The 24,865-nt window shown below is 43.1% G+C and overlaps 1 protein-coding gene across 2 annotated transcripts; it reads right to left on the bottom strand.

Moving 5' to 3' along the window:
• Positions 1-1,290: 1,290 nt before the first annotated feature.
• On the bottom strand, positions 1,291-23,392 carry GABRP (gamma-aminobutyric acid type A receptor subunit pi). Of its 2 annotated transcripts, XM_055325581.1 has the most exons (10): positions 23,197-23,392; positions 18,312-18,408; positions 17,723-17,841; positions 13,631-13,698; positions 12,618-12,835; positions 10,477-10,559; positions 6,760-6,897; positions 6,126-6,278; positions 5,409-5,596; positions 1,291-3,321 (listed from the first exon to the last, which is right to left on the bottom strand). In XM_055325581.1, the coding sequence occupies exons 2-10, from the start codon at positions 18,362-18,364 to the stop codon at positions 3,019-3,021; spliced, it is 1,323 nt and encodes a 440-aa protein (XP_055181556.1). In that variant the 5' UTR covers positions 18,365-18,408; positions 23,197-23,392; the 3' UTR covers positions 1,291-3,018. The 2 variants fall into 2 exon arrangements, with proteins under 2 accessions (XP_055181556.1, XP_055181557.1); XM_055325582.1 differs by lacking the exons at positions 18,312-18,408; positions 23,197-23,392 and having other exon boundaries at positions 13,631-13,718; positions 17,723-17,776.
• Between the last annotated feature and the right edge of the window lie 1,473 nt (positions 23,393-24,865).

Raw genomic sequence — 24,865 nt, 5'->3', positions numbered from 1 at the left:
TTTTTCAACTCAAATATATGTCAGTCTGACATACATCTAAATTCTCTACAAAATCTATTGAAAATTATACTGCATATTTAATTATTCAAAAAACATGAAACAAGTGATCAAATGTTCTCTCCTTCTTTAAAGTCATTGATGTAAAAAAAATAAAGTCATTGGTGTAATGCATAAAGTACATTGACCATATATATTGGGGTATAATTCCCTGTCTAATATGACTCTATTTTAAAAATGTATATTAAGAAGCAAGGATCTTTGGTAGTGAATGTATTATGGACTAATCAAAATTAACTATGGGCCAGAAGCTGAGAAGAATGCTCTGTATGTGTAATAGTAATGTATGGCATCGAGGAAGGACCACATTTCAATCCTGGCTGACTAACTGTCCCTAATTTCAGATTGTCCCTAAATGTTCCTGGCACTGAAAGCCCCTACTATACTTTTTCTCCTAATGGTACCCCTCTGTGTTTGTTTTCAACTTATGGTCTATTGTAATCTCTAGCTCCTCTCTGCTATGCTCATTTCTCCATTTGTCCCTATCTTTCACTGGAAATTAACCCTCTGTCATTTGTTATTGAATGTTTAATATATATATTTAATGAATATTATTTAATATAATATACATATATGTGATTTCATATATTGAGAATATTGATATTCCCAACATCAAAGGAATCAAAAATCATATTTCTATGACTTAGAATATTCTTAAATCTACATAGTTTAATGTCTTTGGAAATTTGGTGAGGTTAGTCTTTGAATTTTCACCCAAGAAATATTTTGAATGAAGTGAGTTCTAGGACCAATCTGGGTAGGTTGGATACATGGAGCAGATCTAAAATTTTAGGAGTTTTTACTGAGAACTCTGATGTTGTAGCCTACATAAATGTCAGAGTGATACAAAATGCAAGAATTTTCCCCAAAGTATATTCTCAAACTTTAAAAATATCATTAAATAAAAACAGAAGTGAATTCCAAACAATGAAGAAGGCTTAGAAGGGAATCTGTGACATTTTCAGGGAATTCGATCTTTCAATAGCAGCAGGCCCAGTTGTTTAACTGCAAGGCAAGTGTTGTGGTGCCATGATCTCAAAGAAAGAGATTATGCCTCAGTGCTTATCTTCCTTGGCAGGAAATAGTAGGTGTGTGTGTTTGAATGAATATGTGTACTGTCTCTAGTGGGGGAAACATGAAGACGTAAGACTGTGAGCCCATTGAGTCTGCACTATGATGTATACCTTTTCCAGATGAGATCTTACACTAGTCATTCTACAGATGACCACTTGATTTGGTGGGTAGCTAATATGGTATGTTTATTTCACAGTTTCACACCTTTACAGCCTTCTAAAAAATACGTAATGCTTAAACAGGGTTTTAGAGCAGATATTTCAAAACTTGAAAAAAATCACAAATATGATTGAACCATACAACCACATTCCACCACTTTTAATTCCCTCATCCCATTAGAAACATTTTGTTGAAAGCTCAAGTGATTACACTCATACACACTGAATTGTAAGAATTATCAAAAAAGAGAAAAAGAATGAGAATCTATGGTACAGAGGGCTGTAGAAAAGAGAACCCATAGTTTGCTTCTGAAAGAAAAGGTATAGGCATACAATTATTAGAAAAGGAAGCTAAAGAATTAAAGATGGCAAGATTCCTTTTATGAAGATTGAGGCTGAACTGAAGCCTTTATCATGACATGCTGGCAAATCTCCACTTACAATGCTGTTGGCTGAGCTTGACCAAAGAGCAAGGATGCACATAATGTGTTTCTTGTGTTAGGGTGAGAATGGCTGGACTTGAAAGGTAGCTCATCAGCAGCCTGCATTTAAGTTCTGGAACAAGTCCCATTGTTACTTAGAAAGTTCAGGACTCAGGGCCAACATTCTCCTACTCATGCAGGATAAGAAAGTCAAAGTAATCCAGCTAGAAGGATCAGGGTTCTGAGCAAGGCCAAGCTTACTTGTTCTAAGCTACTTGTTTCTGGGTAATGTACTTCATGATCTAATAAGCATCATTCCTGGTCATTAGAGCATAACAATAAGAGCTCCTCTTGGAAAGATGCAAGAGATCTGCTGCTGAGAAAGTGGTGCTCAGTGTCAGAGAAGCAGATAGAAATGGACTCAGTTCTTCAAGTATTGATGGCAACAGTTCAAAGTAAGACGCCTTACACTAAGTTTTTAGAAAAATCTTCCAATTCCGTCCCTGGTAGGGGGAATGGGCTTTCGCATTATTGAGGACTGGTGTACATATAATAGTAAAATGATAAGACATGTAAATGGGGGAATAAAGCTCCAGAGCCCTTTCAGTTCAGATATAGGGAAATGCATCATATCTTTGAAACAAATTTATGTTTGAGATTATTGATCCATTAATGTTTTCTTCATTTACATTTGATTTTTCAATGGCAGAACTTATTGGAATTTGGGGACAATTCTGCTGTGGTATCAAATACTGTAATAAAAACTCATCTTAGTATTGAGTTAGTGTAGTGACTTCCAGTGAATTGACTTAGGCCCACATTTTATTTTAATCAAAAACAAAAACTAGAAAATGTTACTCCCTAAATAGGTAACAATGCATTTTATAAGCACTGTAGAGATTTAGTAAATAGCATGTATGATTAATTTAGAAACAACCACTGACACTTGAGGGTTACTCAATACATATAATAGTTTCCTTCTCATTTTTTATATGAGGTAAATGCAGACCAGGGAGCCACTGAGCAAATAGGCAACCCTGAGTAGGTTTGTAATCTTAGGCTCCATGGGGACGTCTTTGGTAAAGATAAAAAGGGAATGAGTTGATGTTTCTATTACAAGACTCTGTAATGCTGGGACTTCTACGCAGCTTAAATAATGGTTGGGGGAATATTCTTTGAGAAGAAATGCTCAAATGTTATTTTAGTCACTTGTAGCACTATTAGTGCACACACTTGGCTTAGAATACCATTTACATCATTACCTTGTTCTGTCAAAGAACCATGACATGCAACAATTCAATGTACTCTCAAAAATACATGTAGTATGCCCAGTAAAATACATTGGCTAGCATAAAAATTAAAGGAAATAGTAATTTGGAATATCGATCAACATTACTGGGGTTTTGAATTGTGAAATAATCAACAATCCTGCCCATCTTATCTCGGAAAACAAGCTTGAACTTGTCACTGGTTTTCATTGTCAAGTCACTATAGTCGACATTATCACCAGAAATTTCAATGCTGGCAAAGCTGATTTTCCGTTTAAAGCTAGAGATGGAACTGTTGATGATGTTAGTAATATTGACTTCTTCCACTTCTTTTGATGTCCCCTAGGTCATAGAGAACACAGTTAACTTGAAGGACTTGACTAAGCAAAATAAATAAGTAGGTATTTATGTACATAGAAGCCTAAGTATTGAATAATTAGGTTTAATAGAAAGTGACATTGAATGCCTCAGAATTTGGCCAGTGAGCCAGACTTGGCAGTCATGTTATCCTGCTTACAGGCATCTATCCCTGGGTCAGCAGCTTGTATACTGTGAAGAATAACCATTGCCTACTATTGATATGCAGAGCTGTGTGCTAAATGCTCAGGCTTTGAAGTTAGCTGGCCTGGGTTTGAATTCCATTCTGCCTCTTGCTATTGTGAAATTTTAGTCACCTTTAATTCCTTTAAAACTTAGTTTCTTTGCCTGCAAAATGGTGATGATATTAATGCCTACCTCATGAGAGGGTATAAATTGTGTAAGATTAAATAGTATAAATTGTGGAAAGCATTTAGTAGGTGTTTGATGAATTCCATTCTAGTGAGGAGAGATTAATTGATTATGAGAGATAATAGGAATCTGCAGTGTCTAAAAGTCTCTGCCACACAAACAGAAATAGTGACGCTCCCTACAATTCCAGGGAGGTGTCATTTTCCAACATGCCTAGAATGGCACAGCACGTAGGAAGTGTAGTGAAGTCAGAGAGAGCAAAGTTGGATCCTTGGCCAGGCTACTTACTAGCTATGAGGGCTTAGGTGAGCTATCTCACTTCTTTGAGTGGCAGATTCCTCAATAGTAAATTTGGGATAACAGTGGTAGCCATCTAATAAACTGTTGGGTGAACTAAAGAAGATGTTTAGCACATAGCAAGTACTCTGTAGTGAAGCTATTATTATACACAAAGTAAAATAAGGGCTTTCTAGTGACCTTGGTGAAGGATTTTAGTAGTTCTCCAATCCCTTTTTGCCAGTCTACCAAATCCAGATTTTTTTTTTTTGTAATTAACCATTGTCCTCTTAAGGAAGCCTATAAAGGAGTAAAATAAATGAAATTCATATTCTTCTTTGGCTAGTAGATAGGATTATTTGCGTTTGGTACTGGGGAATATGACTGTATGAAACATTGTTCACGTTAGTTAAATGCAAGGGAATGGGCAACTGGGTCTCTGGGTTATTCTGATTAATTTCCTCACCATTAGACCCTGTGTGGTCCTGGAACTTTGCTAAAGATGGGCATCTCTTCTGTGCTGATCCCTATCAGTTTCTTGCTTGTTAGCATGAGCTTTCGTATACCAGTGTTTATCAAACTGGGCTTCCAAAGAATCCAAGGGTTTCATGGGCCTGTAGAGGACAATAGTTAGGAACATAGCCATTGCCCACTGTAAGTGAGAATAGCAGATAAGGGTCAGGTTTTGGAGCTAAGCAGATTTAGGTTCAAATCCTACCTCTACCTCTTTACCTACATCCCGTGGGATAAGTCACTTACCCTTCTTGTACCTCATATTCCACAACTATAAAAATGGAGATAGCCTTACTGGGTTGTTATGAGTATTTTAAATGATATTTGCAAAAGGCTTGTGATTAAGTCTGGTGCATATAAATGTTTAATTGATAATAATGATTATTATTATTCTGAGAGCTGGACCACAGTGTTTCACTGCTAACTCAGATAATGGCAGTCTTTCCCATTATCTTAGCAGAAAGATATGCTAATTGAGAAATTTGCTGCAATTTAATTTTTTCCATACATTTTCCACCAAACTGTTATTTGTATAATTTAAGAAAATAAGAGTGCAACAAAAGAATTAAATAGTAAATACATATTAATCTGAAACTTGTAAGCAGCTGATCACATTTGGTTTGATACTGGGTTTTTCATGGATGCTTGTTCCTGTGGTTGTGATTTCACGTGGCATACAGGCAACAGTTATTTTCTGCTAGCAAATTAAACATGTCAATAACCCATTGTACTTGATGAGAAGAGCAGTCTTTTTCAAAAGGTTCCATGACTTCCAGATGCCCTCACCTAAACAAGGATGAGAGTCGCTGGAGCAAAGTGAATCCCTGGGGGACAGGAACCAGTCTGGGTCATCTCTACAGACCAGCACATGGCAAGTGATGAATTATATATAGGGCCCTCAAAATTCTTACCCTATCTTTGGCTGCCATCTGCTGTAAGGAGCTGTAGTGGGCAACTGCATATTCCAATAGGGCCCCAAACACGAAGCTAAAGCAGATCCCCAAGTACACATCGATGGCCTTTATGAAACAGTTGGTATTGGGAAGAGAAGTGCGGGACCCGATCATCAATGTTGTCATTGATAATACGGTGGTCACTCCTGGAAAACAAGTAGGCAATGTTCTCACATCTGTGGCTAGTGCACCTTTCACCCTTACCTGGCAGACTCACCATTCAGGAGCTGGCAAAGGGAACAGAAATGGGACTTTTTCGTTTTGAAAAATCTGTGATCTTCTAGAACAGGATCGATTTGTCCATTTTGAACGAATATGAGTGATATGGTTTTCTAAATGTTTCACCTTCTGTCTTCCCATTGGAGGGAGGTGCTCAATATACAAAATAATTGGCAATAGACCATCCAATCACAATTCTCTCTTATAATTGTAAAATATGTTTAAAAAGGCTCTACATCTCTCTCGGTCTCTGTCTCTGTCTCTCTCTCCCTGCAAAAGATTTCCCAAGAAACCAACTCCTGGAACTGCCCTCTGAATATTAGTAAAAAACAAACAAACAAACAAACAAACAAACTGGTAGAAGGTAAAAAGAAACAAAAAAAGATCTGTAACTCTAGTTCTTAGAAATCTCCTGTTGAAAAAAAAAAAAAGAAATCTCCTGTTGGAGCTGCTTACCAATACAGGTTCTTGCAGGAACTGAATCAAGGGAAATCCAAAACGAAACCCAGGATAACACCACCAGGAAAGTAGAAGGAACATAGGTTTCCAGAATGAAATACAGGACATTCCTCCGAAGCTCAAATTGCAAGACCAGTCGTGTATAATTTCCTGATAGGGTAAATAATTGATAGGAAATCATGTCTCCTCACATGGCAGAGTGCTTTCACTATGGGATGTTTAATTTAGGTATATTCACATTAAGTTATCTGTTATTCACCAAAACCTAGTTAACCATGAACTGTCACTATAGTTTCAATGAAAGAAATTGCTGTTGTATAGAATGGGATGTATAGGGGTCCTGATACCCCCACCTATGATCCCTTTCTTATGCTTTTCTCTGTCATAGTATTCCTGCAACATTATACATGCTGGTTTCCTCAATGTCTACTTCATTAGACTGCGAGCCCTTTGGGGGTCATTTCAGTATTGAATGTGAAGCAGATAATAGTGCAAGGCCCAAATCCTCCTGCCCTACCACACTGTGGAGGGGTTTCTGGGCCCCAAAGAGATAAAGTGGAGAAGAGATGCTACTTCTGACTCAGAATGCAACCTAGTTATTTTCTTTTGAGCAATGCGTCTCACAAGTCACCTGTTTCCTGTTGCGATCTGGTGACCAAGGTGAAATACCGTTGTATGGTGTACTGAGCAAGCCGCAGGTTTTCCAGCCCACGCACAGAGTCATTCCCTCTCAGCCAGCTGAACTCCACATCATTTCCATCATAGCCCCCTGGCAAGGAAAACAGTGCCTTGGTCAGTGCAAGAAGGTAGCAGATTGAACTGGTCCAGAAATTACTCCAATATAAGGGCAGCAGGGGCTCTGTCTTGATGGTGCTAAGTCCAAGGATGATCCCATGCAAAACTTGGCATGATTTCTCACGGGCAGCTGCAGTGTCTCCTCAGAATAGGATGACCATGACCTGCTAGGGCTGTTTGCCATCAATCAAAAATCGGTTCTTTGCTAAGCATTACATAGACTTGATAGGTTACAGGCCTCTAGAAGTAGCTGCCCTCATTATTTAAATAGTATTTACTGAACTCATATCTGTGGGCATACATAGCTCTATGCTCCATAGTGCCTTTCAGGAAAGATTAGCAGTTCTAACGGTGTTCTCAGCGACTTTACCACTGGCTTGTTCAAATTTCCATATTGACTTAAATGCAAAACAAAAACCTGCAGCTAGCCCCTTTATTGATGTCTGTTAACATAAGCATTTGATAAATCTCAAAGTGGTTTTACTAATATAGTTCATAATAATAATAATAGCTACCTTTTATGAAACATTTATGGTAAGTCTTTTATACACTACATCTCTAATGTTCTCATAAACTTGCAAGACAGCCATTTCTATATTTCTTCACTAAAATTTTTTTCTTTATAGTTTTTGAAATTGGGATGGATCTTAGAGTTGATACATACATACATACATACATACATATAAAGTAGAGCTTACTTTTTTCCCTAAAATTTTATTCAATAGATGCTGTGCCTTAGAATGGAGGAACTCTAATGTTTCACCCATTTGAAACATGAAAATTCTCAGATTCAGAAAGATTATATAACTTACTCAGATAGCGAGGCAAATTAAAAACAAAGCCAGGATTATACATCTGGAAAGTCTAAACCCAAAGCCCATGGGTGATAATGGTGATAATAATGGCTATCACTTAGTGAGCAATTACATTTCTAAGTGCTTTATAATATTGTCGTCTCATTTAATCCTCAAAATATCTCTTTGAGAAAATAGATGAGTGGTCAATGAGCACATGAAAAGACACCTGACATCATTAAGGGCATCTTAGGGATAAGCACGGCAAAATCACAGTAAGCTACCACTTCACACCCATTAGAGTGGCTGTGATGAAAAAGACACAATAATCAATGATGAGAACGTGGAGAGGATGGGACATCGCCAGTGCAAATGTCAAATGGTGCAACCACTTTGGAAAACAGTTTGGCAATTTTTTGAAAACTGAAACATAAATTTACCATTTGATCCAGCATTCCACTCCTAAGTATCTGCCCAAGAGAAGTCAAATCAGGTCCACAAAAAACTTGTACACAGTTGCATTATTCTTAGTAACTACAGGGTGGAAACAAGCCAAAGGGATGTGTACTACTTGTACTCTTTCATATGGAATAATGAGGAGTAAAGGAATAAAAAGGAACAAAGTGCTGATGCATGCTCTAACATGTATGAGCCTCAAAAACATGCTAAGTAAAGGAAGCCAGATACAAAAGACTACATGTTGTATTGATTATTTTTCCAATAAAATATCCAAAGAAAACAAATTCATACAGAGTGGATTAGTAGTTGCCTGGGGGCTGGTGGTGGGAACAGGAGACACTGTAAATGGGCACAAGGGATATTTTTGATTGGTGGAAAAGTTCTTTTTTTTTTTTTAAGACTTTATTTATTCACGAGAGACACAGAGAGAGGCAGAGACATAGGCAGAGGGAGAAGTAGGCTCCCTGTGGGGAGCCTGATGTGGGACTCGATCCCAGGATCCTGGGATCATGCCTTGAGCCGAAGGCAGAGGCTCAAACACTGAGCCACCCAGGTGCCCTGGTGGAAAAAGTTCTAATGATGAAATGTGGCAATGTTGTACTACCTGGCAGGTTTACTAAAAATCTTTGAATTATATACTTGAAAGGGCTGAATTTTAAGGTACGTACATTTTACCTAAGTAAAGCTGTTAAAAAATAACTCGGAGTCAGAGACTATTACTTTTCCTCCTTCACTGATGAGGAAAGTGGGGTCTGGAGAGGCTAGTGCTAGTCACCCAAAACTGCAGCTAGTGACAGGGAAACACAGTGATCCCAGAACCTGTGGTCTTAAACATTGGACTGTATTGCCTTCATTTCCCCAGGCTACTGGGAGATGAGGCTCAGTGTTGGGCCTAATATTTTAAGTCTTGCTGTATGCACTGTTTAACAGTGGCTATCTTCCCTCCATAGGGCCGAGAAGTAGTCATGAGCTCTTAGGGGACTTCCAGGTAAAAATTTTCTATGGGCTTTCTCTCAGAAGCACCCTAAAATCTACTGTTCAATCTAGCTGTCCAAATAGGTCTAGGATCCCAAAGAAATTTTAAAAAATCTAAACAAGTGAATGTACAAGCTTCTACTTGGACACTTTACTTTTACAACTATTAAATGCTCATAATCATTACATTATCACTGCTCTTGTGGGATGCTAGCAATTCTTTCCTAGGGATGGTGTTCAGGGGAAAAAAAAAAACCCCTTGGTGAGGTTTCTGTACCCAAATAACTGCTAATAAACACTCAGTGAAAGCTTCCTCTGCTCACTGGAGATGGTATTCGTACAAGCCAAGTGCTGAAGTTTCCAGAAGAATCTCGCTCCTGGGATTTGAGATGAGCAGAGCCACACATGGAGGGCAATTACTTTTTCCATGTGGGGCTGAAAATGAGTTCTGTTTTAGATAACTTTAAGTTTTATTCTGCCCCAAATAGCTGTATTGCTTGAAGGAGGGTTTGCATGCATTTAATAAATAGAGTAATTAATCTGCCTGAGTCTTTAATTAAATGTCTACCCCTGAAAAATGACTGCTGCCTCATAATGCTTGTGCTTCTTGGATGTTGACCACTTGTGTCCTCATGTCAGAAGTGTCCGCTGATCTCCAGTGCTTGACTATGGTTTTTTCCTCTTCACACAGGCCATCCCTTGATGCCTTAATGACTCCTATCTGAAGCATTGTTTCTCCAGGACACCTGTCACAGGAACCACTTTCCCAAGTTTGGTGGGCACTTCAGAACAATGGAGATTACTCAACAATGCCATCTGACACATATCAAGTTAGAAAAAATGCTCATTCTTCATCATAAATCCTCAGACTGCAGTTTAGATACCCACTACAGGCATCATTGTGTTAAGCTATACATAAACCAAACAACTGCTTTTCAAAGTTGGAAGCAGTAGTGCAATGAATGTCAATGATTGCTATTTACCATTTTTAACCTCTGCTGTGTTCTTTCTGGCTTCTGTGCCTTCTCAGATTCTGAGTCCCACTCCTGGTCCTATCGACTCCCATTTCCTTCACCGTTCTATCTATTCTTAGGTAGAAATATTTAGTTCTCATTCACAATGGTCCTCCCCAAATGATGTAATGTTGGAAGGTTTGTCCTTGAGAGGTCTCTAAGTCTCTCTGGACAAACGCTCAGGAGGCCTGAATCAATTGGAATCAGGACCAAGGAAAGAAAGGCTGCTCTATATTAGGTCTTTCTTCCTGAATACACTGATGTAAGTCACCCAGGGAAATCATCTCAGGGGCCTGCAGGATGTATACTCACAGCTTTCCAGTTGCAACTTGCATGTCTGTGTGTCCATGGGGTATTTAGACAGGTCCATATTACACGCAACAGTCGTTGTGATTCTAAGAAATGAAAAATGGGTTCAAAAGGAGTGTTATGAGGGAAAGTATACATTCCCTTTAAAGGGCCACTCCAGGAGGACTTTCACCTTGACTTACAGTGAATGTGTGACTTGCAGCCTACACTCAAAACATTTCTGAGGTTTTCTGTGCTAAGTAACACCTTTGAGATGTGGTAAAAGCTGGAGTACAGAATGGAGGAAGCTAGAATGTTGGCAATGAAGAGGCAAACTTGCAGCAATATCACAGAAGAGAATCACTTATTGGCTTGAGATGCTTTTGCATCCAGTTTTAGAATTTAATCTTCATGACAAACCTATGAGGAGCTAGAACAGAGAACACTGTCACCACTATCTCCATTTGACAACAGACTCAGGGGCTTGCCTTAGCTCACACAGCCCTTAGTTGCAGAGCTGGGGCTGGATCCCAGGTCTCCTGGCTGAGCAGTTCTCAGGGACCCTGTCTCCTGGAGGGGATCAGCTTTCTCAGAGGGAGTAGAGGATGTTGGAGAGTCCTAGGCACTGTGGCTCTTGGGGGATCAACACCCAGAGACATTCAATTAAACATCAGTAAAGCCATCACAGTGGAGATTTCAATTGGCAACCTTTATCTTCCCTTTTTTCAGTGTCACATATTTTTATCAAACACTTTATTTATTAAGCAGTGTGCTAGGTTCTTGGGGAAAATGAAAGGATGCATGCATGGTGCCTACCTTGAGGAAGCTACACTTATTTAAGGGAGACAGAGAATGACAACAGCTATTATTTAGCCCAAGCCAGTCCCAGGGCAAAGTGCTTCACATGCATTATCCCTTTGAATTTTTACATAGCTTTATGAGGTAGGAAATACTATTCTCCTTTTGCTGCTGAGGAAACCGAGGTTCAAAGAGTCCAGCAATTTCCCTAAGGTCACAGAGCATGGAAAGAATAGGGACTTTCCCCCAAAAGTGTCTGATTCTAGAGCCAGGCAGTTAACAATTATCAATAATCTTTGGACAGGATAGACTGTGTCATATGCATAATATAGACAGACACATACACACACACATGTTCACACACAGGAAGGGAGACATTAATGTTGATTGGAGTTGAAAGCGAGGGAGAGGTGTAGGTTGGCTTCTTGAAGGAAGGGTTGGGGTTTTGGCTGGGTTTTGCAAAATTCAGTGTAGCTGAGGAATGCCAGACAAACAATTCAAAAATTCAGTTTATTGGATAGCTCAGTCTTTGTTTCATGTCAGCCTCTTACTTGGGATCTAAGATAAGTCCCACGAGTATTGGTTCCTGGCCTTCTCCCCAAGGACTGGGAGCATAAGGTTTGCTCAGTCCTTGCACATCCCTTGCATAGGCAGTGATGAGCCTTTGCCTGTGGGCTGCCTCTTGTGGCACCTTGGGAGTACCTTTCCTATTCTGGCCAACCAGCTAGTTGATGGACAACTGGGTGGAAGTAACTTTTGGCCTCGGGGATTTGGGAAAGGGACAGAGGGGAGCTCATGGCTACAGAGGGCAGAGGTTTTGAGGCACTGCACTTGGCTTCTGTGTAGAAAAATGACTCAGGCAAGTAGAGATGCATTCTGGGAAAACTCTAACTCCACTGAGGCTCATGAAAAGAAAATCCCTTACGTGGACCTACCTCTCTATCTCCCTTGCTATTTCTCTTATTCCCTTGCTAACTTGTTTTTTTTTTTTTTTTTTTTACTCTGTAAGACTCAGCTCAAAGTTCCGTGAAAGCATACTCTAGCATCACCCCCAAACCTCTAACTTCCTCCCTACCTCAGGCCCCTGGGATCCTGGTCTTCCTTGGCTTATCCATCTGCATCAGAACAGTGTCTCATTCAGCTCTGTATTTTCAGTGTCCACTGCAGGGCCTGGACAGAGCAGGCATTCAGTAGCTGCTAGTTGAGCCAAACTAAACTGAGGGAGGGCCCTTCTATCACAGGGACAAGAGTCTAGAAAGGCAGGAGCATGAGAAGGGGGGACCTCAGCCTTATCTGAGTGATGGTCAGAATGACCCTTTCTTCTAGCCATTTCCCCTCCCATCCTGAGGTGGCAGGTACCCAATTACCTGAGAGCATACAGGACTGTGCCATTGGAGAAGAGGCGGATGAGCCTGTTTCCCACAGTGACTTCATGGAGGAAGGACTTCTTGGACTCCACGATGTATGTATCTGGCACCCAGAGGAACTCCACGAGGCGTGCATCCAGAGTAAAGCTCTTGTTGCCTTCGAACACCAGCCGCAGGTCCGTCCAGCGCTGTCTGAGGTATATGGTGGCTGTGTAGTCCTGAGGGGGAAGAAGGGCAGTGGAAATGGATGGGGGGAAGGGGAGAAAGACTGAAAATGGAAGGAAAGGGGTGATGTCTTACTCCCCTTCCCACCTGCACTTAGGTCAGGAGTACATACTATAATAGACATTGGTGAATAAAGTCTTATTCTTGGGGGAGGGGCCTGTAGCAATGAGACCAAAGCACCTTATTTATTCTCCACCAGAACTCTCACTGCCGAAAGGGAGCCCCAGAGGAGCATGTTCCGGACCTTAACTTGCTTGCCTTCTATCCCAAAGGCCCCTCCGAGTGGTTGAAGTTTTGGGTGAGCTAAGTGCTTAGGTTGTCCAGGATTTACCCAGAATGCACAGCAGGCCCCCTTGGCAACCTGCCTTTAGTGTCACTTTGTCTTTAATGGGTTCTCTTAAGTGAGAGAATGGTGGAAAGCACTTATGTGATTGTCAGTTTTCATCAGCTTAGCTTAGCTTCCACCCTGGGAGGGTCCACTTGATATTCAGGCTTCTCCACTGTGCTTTCATTCATTACCCAGTTTTTATTCCTCACCAAATGCACCCGCCCCATTCCCTCATCTTTTCCTTCCTGGCCCTTGAATCCACTTTCCTCTTGATACTCAGAAGATCTGTTTTACAAGAATCTTCCACTGTCTTGAGTTTTGGGATAGGTCTCCAGTTTCTGTCATTCATTGCAAGTACAAGGGGGCTGTGAGTCCTATTCTGTTTTTGAGTAGCAAGAAAGTATATCCCCATAAAACATAAGAAGGACTCCTCAGGTAAAGAGGAAAGGGCCACACTTACCATGTTACTCTCTGAAATACTAGAAATACTTGCAATGTCCATAGTCAGTGCTATCTGAACTGGTTCTCCTAAGAAAAAACCAGAAGGACTTAGAAACAAAAACATTCTACATTAGCACAGTGTTTTAAAAATTAGAAAATATGAAAGTAACACTGACCTATTGGAAAATTTAAACCACTCTAGAAGTACACAAAGTAAAAGGTAAATTTCTATCCTCCCTTGTCAGGAGGAATCATTGTGTGGAATGAGAAAAAAAAAAGTATGAAAAATTTTTGTATAAGAAATGCACAAATATATAAATAGCTTAATGGGTAAAAGAGACCACACCAAGCTCATGAGCATATTTTAAAGGATGTAGTGGTATTTGCTACTTCTTACTTGGAGGATTTTTCCAATGGTGCTTGCAAGGGGCAAGGGACAAATCATTTAGAAATATAGTAAGAGATTTGGGAATTTGTGCACAGATATCTTTTTTTTCTCCCCTCAACTAAGTAAATTTACCACAAGATGGCATTCAAGACTGCTCATGGTTGAGCTCTTGCTCACCTCCTGACACTTTCCTCCTCTTCCTTTACTCTCCAGAAAGCCTAAACTATTTGGAATTCCAGAACCTTCCCCCTGTGATCTGGGGGAATCACAGATATTTGGCCTCAGGCCAAATTCCTGAGAGTGCCAGTCTTGCCTCCTGAGACAGAGGCCTTGGAGCCACCATTCTCAGAAGCCAGGCCAGGGCAATGTGTTCCTTCTTAGCTGGGGATGTGAAAGAAAAGCCAAGAATGGGAAAGATGTGAGTCTACACCTGGAAAAAGTTACTGAATCTTTCAGAACTAAGTTCTCTCACAGGCAAAGAGGGATAATGCTAATGACATCATTGTGTCATGGAGAGGGTTAAATGAGATTAGCAAGTGACAGCTTCTTTGCAGGATGGTGGCAAGAAGGTGCTCAAGAAGAATTATCTGTACAAAGTCCCAGAACTGTGTCTGTCACATAATAATAGAGGTTCAATAAATGGCATTTGCCTTCCCCATCAGCACCATGATCCTAGCTAATTTTGGAAGAGGAACAAATTTACTCACCAGGTTAATAGCTGCAATAGCTTTCACTTGCAATAAATAAGTAGGGTGCCTCAGGGGACTGTGACAATGCATTAACCAGGATGAGGTGAGGTGGAACTCAAAAGGAAGTTTAAAATCATCTAACTGGTAGGAATCAGACAAAGCAACCTAATCATTAACAGAAGGAAACCCAGCCATAAAATACAGGCAGGAATCTGGAAATGGAGTTTTAGAACGAATGCAATTGAAATTAATTCAGCTAGTACTTGGTGTTAATACTTGGTGGAAAAATGGCGGATCTTTGAGGACAGACCCTGGAAGGTGCTGAAGGAGCATGGTGCTAAAAGGCAGAAATTAAGAAAAGGAGCTTGAAGAGAGTCACAGTGTTTGAATCCCGTGCCTACCGCTTCACAGCTGGGTGACCTTGAGCAAACTGCTTAAGCTTTTTGTGCTATAGTTTTGCACCTGTGTGTGAGAGCTACTAGTGCCTACTATTGAGGATTGGGTTGGGAAGATTATAGGATCTATTTTTAAGTGCCTGGAGCACAGTGAGCAGTGAGTGGGTCAGTGTTATTTGCTCTCCCTGAGGAATATGAAAAACAGAATACACAAGAAAGTTCCACCCCACTGCGCTTTCTGTTTGTTTGTTTCTGGCTAGTTCAGGCGGGCCATGCTTCTGTTGGCTTCTTTATGGACCAGAACTTTCTTCCCCTTGAGTTATAAAAGTGAACTGTGCCACCAGAGGGCAGCTTCCTCCTAGGAAAGAGGTCAAAGCTAGTTCCTGGACAGTGTTCCGAGGGCCTGCTTACAAACCTGTGCTCTGTCTACCTCATTCCCTGAAAAGTCCTATAGAGGACTTGTCTCTTAAAGACCTCAGGGACCTAGAACCCAGGTGGACAGACATTATGGAAAACATCTCAGCTGCACGGAACTCCAGGCTGCCACATAAATGTAGGTTCCTTTAGGAGACAGATTGCCAAGGTGTTGGGGCTTGTGCCTTCCCATCTTTTTGACAAAGAACTCCTTGCCCCCTTTTCAGCCCATGTGGATCAGGACTTCACACTCCTTGGGTCCACCCCAGGTTCAGAATGGGCACTTTGCCTCAGAACCTTGCCTCTTGTAGACCTGTGAGCAGGCAACAAGAAGGGCAATACCCTGGCCTAAATGTTTAGGGCTTGGGAAGCAGAGAAATTGGACCTGACCAGGGTATACGGACTCATATGCTTATCATTAGTGTTCAGCTGGGCCTGGGAAGACCAGGAGAGCTTGAAGCCTAGGTTTGTTAACTTAAGGACCTTAAATCTTTATTGTGTGGCCATGAAAATGGTCTCTCTGATCTCCAACTGAGTGGGTGTAATTGGCCCAGATGCTGTGCTCTGAAATCTTTTACCACACTTGCTCTTAGGCCATGCTTTCCTCAGGCTGCACCCCACCAGTGACAGAGTGTGGCAGGAATACTAAGCACACTGTTAGTGGAAGGCATGGAGATGGGAGACTCCTCTGATGGGAGCTTGGGCTCACGGACTCCCTGGGGGCCTCTCTAAACACATGTAGAACTGCACCAGCACCATAGTCTAAGACCTCTCTACTCAGCCTTCCTGCTATCCCTCTCTCCTTCCCCCACAGTCAGCTTTTCTCTCTTCCCACCCACGTTCTGTCATAGATACTGCCCCAATAAATTTCTTGCATGGATAATTGCCTTTTGGTGTCTGCTCCTCAGAGGACCTGGACTAACCCACAAATCCTAGATTTGACCAGAGAATTTTATCATGTGAAGGGAGGAGCAGGAAGGAAAGGGGATTAGAATAGACTGCACCCTGATGAATGTGGCAGGCACCATGCTTCGTGTTCACACACTTCCTCTCAATCAGCCCCCTCTGTGAGGTGGAAGATATATCCCCATTTTACAGAAAGGGGGCTTAGAAAGCTAAGGTGCTTGGCAAGCAGTAGAGCCAGGAGCCAGATGGAGGTTTGTTCAACTCCGAGTCTCTTTCTCCCACTTCCTGCTCTAGGTAAGGAGGTTAGCAACCACTTTGGCTAATCTCCATTTTATAAACAGAGAGATGGAGACCCAATAACGAGGTGTGTGATTGGTCTCATGCCCTCCCTCCTTGCTTCAGTCTGCTAACAAATACCAATTTACAACACGCTATATGCCAAGTGCTGAGCTGCTGCTGGGGTTAGTGAGGTAAATAAAGCAAGACTCCCTCAAGGGGCTGCAGCCTAAAGCTGAGACAGATGTGAAGCTAGTGGCAATGGTAGTATTACCAGGTAATGGCTATGATTTGGAAGTATGTTCAAAACAAAGTTTGAAAGATGGGGTGGGGCCTGCAGGACGGGGCTGGCTTCTCAGAGGAGGAAGCCTTTGATGTGAAGCATGAAAAATCGGCATTTTGCCAGGGTGTCAAGTTGCATGAAGTCGGTCCCAGCAGGTAAACAGTCTTAGCAAAGGCACGGAGACCAGGGAAGCCAAGGAGATCAGGGAGCCTTTTGGGTACACTCATAGCAGGGCAGAGAAGGGGAGGGGTTGGGGCAGGCAAGACTGGCAGGCAGATAGAGGCTGGGCTGGGAAAGCCTGGTGTAGCAAAGGGCTCTGGACTCTATGCTGAGGAGGTTGGGACATAGGCAGGTATATTGAGCAGGCCAAAGACCCAGGCAGGTCATCCAGTTAGCACAGTTGGGGATTAGCCTTGAGTGACCAGGCTGAAAGCTGGAAGTCTAGGTGGTGTGGTCCTGGCAGGTTCCTTAAATAATGACAGAAATGGGGACAGAAGGAAGATAGTATGTGAGAAGTTGTTAGAGACTCTGCTAACCTCTTCAGTGGGGAAGAGGATTTCTTTATCCTGCAGGTTGAGAGGCTAAGCACGTTCTCCAAAGTAGTGTGAAAATCACTGGCTGCCTCATTCATCATTGTTAATCCTTAACAGGTTGCAGACCAGAAAATGGAGTCAACTAGAATCTCCTGAAACCCTCCTCTGCATATTGCCTCTGCTCTTGTCCTTTGGGATCGATGTCCTGGACAAAAAGGATGACCTACCGCCAAAATTTGGCCTGAGAAATTTGTTATATCCTGCTGTGAGATTCTCAAAGCCAGGCAGGGAGAGCTTGTCACTTCTGCTGGTCTCGATGTTGAACTGATTCCCCTGGACACATATCCTGGAACAGAAAATGGATGTTGGTGCACGTGCTTATTTATGTGTGAATAAGCACGTATACACATAAACTTGAGCTCTGTTTGCATGTATGTGTAAGTGTTGTGCCCATGTACCAGCCGTGACTTTCCCAGAGAGAAATCTCTAATTTTAAGCTGCTGAGTTAACATGTCCCTATCCTGCTCCATTTTATTACCCATTTGCCATACATCAGAATGTTGAGGTAATTTGAGAAACCCTTCAAGTGTCTTTAGAAAAAAACACAAGGGTTTCATCCATCTATGACCATTTTGGAAGCTTGCATTCTCCAGATAAAATACATGGCAGGAAATTGTGTTGTCTGGGTATATCAGGGAGATGAATGGACTAGGCTTTGTCTTGCCGTTGGTAAGTAGGAGGACCTGCCACTCTTCCTATTTTGAGCACATATGCAAAACAATTCAGACCCAGGTCATTGTGAGGCAGCAAACTCACCTTGGAGTGAAGAGACTCAGACACATGAAGGTCAAGTAGAGACAATATTTCATGTTGATGAGGCACTCACGCAGAGAGAGACCAAAGTAGGAATCACCTGGGGAAACAAGGTGGGAGAGGTGACCCAAAGGGCTCACCTCCTCAAGCCCAGCTCCATCCTGTGGGTCATCAGCATTTTTTCAGAATGCATGGGGAGCATTCTCTTTCAACCATTTAGTTATAGCACCTATTCCCTGCATGCCATCCAGGAATAGCTTCATTTTGAAGGATCACATTTTAAATCCAACCCAGATAAAGGCTGACACCTGTTCAGAGAGTGGCTCGCCAGCACCAGAAATGCAGCCAGTTCATCCCGGGCTGCATATTTGAAGGGCCCCAATTATCCTTTCCCTGTCCTTATCCTGACTATGCCAGCAAGGACACCCCAACTATGTACTCATCCAGACAATGCCATTTATCCTCAGGCCAAATTCCTGAGAGTGCCAGTCTTGCCTCTTGAGACAGAGGCCTTGGAGCCACCATTCTCAGAAGCCAGGCCAGGGCAATGTGTTCCTTCTTAGCTGGGGATGTGAAAGAAAAGCCCAGGAGTGGGAAAGATGTAAGTCTACACCTGGAAAAAGTTACTGAATCTTCCAGAACTAAGTTCTCTCACACGCAAAGAGGGATAATGCTAATGACATCATTGTGTCATGGAGAGGGTTAAATGAGATTAGCAAGTGACAGCTTCTTTGCAGGATGGTGGCAAGAAGGTGCTCAAGAAGAATTATCTGTACAAAGTCCCAGGACTGTTAAGTAGGTCATGTAGACAGGAAATGAAAACTTCCCAATAATAAACAAACTTCCCAAGAACTTTCCATGTGCCAAGGAATACAGTAGATACTTTCCCACGGATCTTCTCACTCTATTGTCATGTGCCTTTGTGAAGTGGGCAGGGTAATCCCATATTGTGATGAGGAAACAGAAGCTCACAGAAAGGTCACTGTGCTAGTGAATGTCAGAGGAGACTTTGAGTCCAGGCTGGCAGCCTCGCACCCATAATATTGGCTGTTCTCCCAACCTCCCAGACCTGCTCCCTGGATGCTCTGAAGCCGTTCAGCTGGTTGGGTGAGCATCGTGTATGCGTGAGGACTGTCAGGGAAGACATGGCCCAAGGGCCTGGCCTTTTCAGGCCTTGGGATCTAGTGCAGATGTTCCTCTGAGAGAGTAGCCAGCAGCCAGGCAGGTGAGCCTGTGACCTGTTATGCTGGTGACAGCAGAGTAGGGGTTCTTGGGTGCGCCTCAGGCCATGTGCCTAGGCAGGCAGTCCCAGGGTGGATCCCTTCCTCCTCTGTAGCAGCCTCTGTGAACCAGGCCACTTTCAAGAGTCTAGCCATTCTGGGACTTAGGGTGTGATTTAGCCATTAATCAACTAATAAAATTTTACTTAGAAAACAAATATATGCTCATTGTAGAAATGAAAACAAGTTAGAAATGTATATTTAACAGTGTAAGTCCCAATGATGTGTCGATGGAGGTTCATTAGTTTAACAAACGTACTACTCTGGAGGGGGATGTGATAGTGGGAAAAGCTGTGCATAGGGTGGGGTGGGGGACTCCATTTTGCTGCAAGCCCAAAATTTCCTTAAAAAATAAAGTCTGTAAAAAAATAAAAATAAAAATAAAGTCTGTAAAAATAGTGCCTCTCGCTCACTTCTCTCTAGTCTCATACCTCAGAGACAATCATTTGTCTCTTAACAGTTGTTTATCCTATGCATATATTATTGTATATTTATATACGTGTTTATCTGCATGAAGAAAAAAATTAAAAAGTAAAACTGGGGTGATAGTATGCATTTTTTGACATTTACTTTTTTGCTTAATAATGATGGCATACATTTATTAAATACTTAATGCATGCTTGTACTCTAAGAACCTCAGAAACCCTTACAACAACTCATCAAGGTAATTACTTCCATTCTCCTCATTTTACAAATGAAAAAACTGAGGCTTGAAGAGGCTAAGAAACAGCCCCAAGGTTGTCTAGCCAGTGAGGGACAGACCTGAACCCAGGCAAGCTCACCCCATCACTGCTAACCACGGCACCATGACACATGTTCTTTTCCAATGCCATCTTTCCAATTCCTAAGATATGTTTCATTCTTTCTAATGGCTCAAGGTATTTCATAAGATTAATATACCAATATTTATATAACCTATGTCCTGTGTATGGTACTAAGTTATTTCCACATTTTTTTACTGTTAACAAAATCAGTAGTGAACATCTTGGCACATATGTAAGCTCCTGGAACTCTGCACTCTGTCATATTTCTCCATCTCAGCCCTTTCCTTCTCATCTTTTGATAAATCAACATTATAAATCCACAAATGATCATATTCAAACCTTCTTCCTTTAGTTCATCCTCCCAGTCTCCATTCATTCCCCTGTCCCCAGCATCAAGTTTAATAGGGTCCATGGACTGGCTCCCATGCCCTCCATCCCTTCTTTCAATTTTCCAAAGGCTTAACAAACTCCTTCTGGGAATCAGACAGGTGTGAGGCATCACCAGAGTTCCCGTCTAGTGAGAGAGAGAGTGTGTAAGCAGTGAAATGACACAGTGTTCCCTGTAACTATCCTATAACAGGGACTGAAGCAAAGGGATATATGGTGTGCAAAGGAAGCAAGTGGTCATCTCCATTGGGGGAGGGTGGGACAGTGCCAGGACAGGGGTCCTGGAGAATATCATCAGATTCCTGAAGAATGTGTTTGCATTTGCCACGTGAACAAGAGAAGGTGGGGCCCTCCAGACGCTGGGCAAAGATAGGGAGGCTTGCTCACTAATACTCTGTCTTTCCCCTCGAGCCCATGGCCTTCTGTGACTTCTTCCTAGTCTGTTCTGAATCAGCTTCATTCTTATTTTGGGATGTTCCTAAATTCTTCCTCCTCCTATGGGCAATCGAATTTTATCAGGCAAGTTGGAGAACAACCTAGCTTCAGCTCCAAGACTCCTATTGAATCATGTTTCCCTGTGCCCAGCCCTACGTTAGGGCCCAAGGCTTCTGAATCTGCTTCAAGGAATCTTGTGTCTGAAAAGCTTTGCCCACACCAGACCTGAACATATGACCCCATGTGACCCTGTTTGCTGTGGTGAGGTTGCTGAACCTGTCTTGTTTTATTAAGGAAGAAAAGAGAAGAAAACCCCCCTACCCCCTAGATGCCCCCTAGGTCCTGTGCTTGGTGCTTAATCACATTTAATTCTCATGACCATTGGGTCTAGTAGGTGTTAATTTCCAGAGTCTCAGATTGGTGAAGGGATTTAGCCAAGGCCACATAGCAATTAAGTGCCATGATTTGAATCCAAGTCTTCCAGGCCCCTTTTCTTTGCACTGCATCTAGGAAGAGGGCCCCAGCTACCAAAGTGAATCAGATTCCACTTGACTCTGGTCCTTCTTACACCAAACCCACTTCTGAAATAGAGTGCTGCATCCACACTATGTTTCACATGGCAACTGCGCTGATGCCTTCACCACACATGGCAGAGGAGCCAACTATCAAGTGATGATTTGTGTGTCTGCCTGCCTGAAAGAAGTTTCCTGCCACCAGTGCTGATACGGACACTGGGAATGGCATTCATAGAGCCATGCACTGAATCACTAGAGGACAGTGCCCTGAGGGTTGTCCCCACAGCTACAGGGGACCTGGAGATTACAGAAGCAGCTCCCCATTCCCACCAGACCTACTCAGAAGGTCTCCAGAGGCTCCTGGGTAAGGGCAGCCTATGAACTACTCTGAGGGCTAGATCCTCCTCTACTAGCAGAAAAGCTTGAGCTTTTTGGGTTGACACATCTGAGTCATTTAACCTTTCAGAGTCTAGGCTTTCCTATCTGAGAAACGGGAGCAGATATCATTCTCCTCTCCCTTTGGTGTCTTCTATGTGGACTCCAATGATCCCACTATGACCATGAGGGCCCAAAGCTCAAGCTCCTCCGATACGCTGTGCTGCCACCCAGGGTGTGAGATGATTGTTGTGTCCTTTTGAGTACACTCATTTTGCCACCACCTCAGAAATGACAGGGTCAGACATAGGACTTCAGGGGCACCTACGTGGCAAAAGGCAGCTTTTTCTGGACTGGCTCTGAGAAGCAGAGGTAATTCCAGTATGTGCACATTTCTGCTGCTCCCATTCCCAGAATCTCCATCACGTAGACAGTAAACCCTAAACATGTCATGCTCTAGCCTCCTTCCCACACAGGTAGAGTTCCCCTGACTTCTCTCACTTTGGCATAGACAGATCGTTTGTTGGAAAGCAGCAGTGGAGCCTAAATTAGGTGGAGGTGAGAAGAGGCATTATTGCCATGGGAACTGCCTTAAGAAAATCACAACAGGATCCCTGGGTGGCGCAGCGGTTTGGCGCCTGCCTTTGGCCCAGGGCGCGATCCTGGAGACCCGGGATCGAATCCCACGTCGGGCTCCCGGTGCATGGAGCCTGCTTCTCCATCTGCCTGTGTCTCTGCCTCTCTCTCTGTCTCTCTGTGACTATCGTAAATAAATAAAAATTAAAAAAAAAAAAAAAAGAAAATCACAACAGGTGAGGTTGTGCGGTGTGGGCCCAGTTGGCAGTACAGAAAGGAAGGAGCATCTTGGGCTCTAGGGTTAGACAGGAGGAGCTCTAATCTTGACTCTGCCCCTGACTCTGAGATTGTGTTACTTCTCCCTGGGGTTTAGTTTCCCTCCACTATAAAATGGATAGTAATCAATAGTTCTTCAGACAGTGGCGAGACCTGATACAGAGTAGGTGATCAGCGAATTCTAGGCCCAGTGCTCTCCTCTCAATCCCAGCAGTGTTTGTGACTTAATTTCCTTCCCTCTCCTCCCTCTAAGTACTAGAGGGGCCAGCAGTTTTCTTACCAGGATGCCTCTGAGGTTCTGTTAGCGCAGGGCCTTCAGGCCTTCAGGCCGGGCATTCAGGCAGGACATGGTCTTCTGGGTCCCTGCGAGTCTCCTCATCCTCAGCCTTGACCCGCTGGATGCAACACACAGCCACTCTCTGATGGAGCGGCTCTCTCCGAGAAGACAGAGCTGAAAGACCGGCTAGGCAGACAGGTGGGCAGCACCTCCCACAGCCCCTCCCTCGGGTGGAGCTCTGACTTGGTTCTGGGTGTCTGTGAGAATCACCCAGCTCCTGCTATGGCTACTGCTATGCCAGGGGTTTGATTGTGAGTTGAGCTCCAGGACCACAGCCAGAAAAGAATTTTGAGATCAAAGACCAATGAAAGTCAAACACAGTGGGTAATCCCAGCCACCATGCCTGGAAGACAAGTCCTAGGTTCTGAATTTTGAGGACAACCTCTATCCTGGTATCATGGAACAGGAGTTAGCAGCGTGTACGATCTTGGGCAAAGCCACTTTACCTCTCTTGTCTTCAGCATTCCATCCTGAAGATAGAACTTGACCATTTCTAAAATTCTGATTTCTCGGGCATTTTAAAAGCACCTTTGGAATCAACAGAAAGCCTAGTCTATGTAAAAGGAGACTTGCAGATCTGAGAATAACATGCTTTCTGGGCTAGGAAGTTTCAAAGGGAGATATAGAGGGCAAGGGGAAGGAGGATAAAGGCTGAGGAGGCCAGCCCAGAAAGAGGTGGGAGGGACTGGGAGAAATCTGGCTAGATTTCTCCATCTCTCCTCTTTCCCCATCCCTGCTCTTCACACAGAGGGTTCTTTACCCTGCAAAGTCCCTTTAGGAGCATCCATCCTCCATAGCCAATTGAACCTCCTAACAGAAGGGTTTCACCAGTGTACACTGACCCCTAAAGTCTCCCTGTCACCATAGCCAGTGGCCCTGAAACTCACTCCTGGCTCCAGCCCCATGGGAAGGTGCAAAGAATTCCCTGGAGGCTTGGCTTTGTACCCTGAGAAAGCCAGGAGCCAAGAGTCCAATGGAAGGGCCTGGGAGAGTACAGAGGCTGTGTGGTGTGAAGCCCTGAGGCACCTCCTGCCTTCCTGACACCATTGCCAAGCTCCTGCCCAGATCCCTGCCAGGCCAAATCTCAGAGGGGAGAGGGTGATAAGACAGGAGAGAGGTAGAACACGAGTAAATGAAGCTGCAAGGAGCAACAGGAGATAGGACAGAGCGGGTGGGCCTTGGCATGCAATGTCCCATAGACGCCTTTGGCTCCAGACCAGTTTCCTTAGTGTACCCCAGAACCTGGCTCGCTTTGCAAACATTTCTGTGTGCCTGAAGAGAAAGCTCTTTGATTTCTCTTAAGAGGCCACTTCACTTTCACCTGGGAACCTTGAAGACGGCTGAAACAGGAATGGATGAGCTGGTTTCAGGTTCTCAATGAATGGAAACCGCTCTATGGCTTTTCTCAGAGTTTCCAAGATGTGTTCACATAAAACAAAGGCTGAAAAATAACAAAGGCAATTCAGAGCCAGGGATAGGGGAGTGGGTGTGGGGTGTCCTCTGACGTAGGAACAGTGAGACTTAGATGAAAGAACACAGGCCGGCTGGGTGGCTTTTGGCAAGTTCCTTAAGCCTCTTTGGACCTGCTTCCTTTTCTGACAAATGGAGAGGA

The sequence above is a fragment of the Nyctereutes procyonoides genome, unplaced genomic scaffold (assembly GCF_905146905.1).
Source record: "Nyctereutes procyonoides isolate TBG_1078 unplaced genomic scaffold, NYPRO_anot_genome, whole genome shotgun sequence".
Taxonomy (NCBI): Eukaryota; Metazoa; Chordata; class Mammalia; order Carnivora; family Canidae; genus Nyctereutes; species Nyctereutes procyonoides.
Note: the sequence above shows the minus strand (reverse complement) of the source record. Positions and strands in the feature narration are given on the sequence as shown.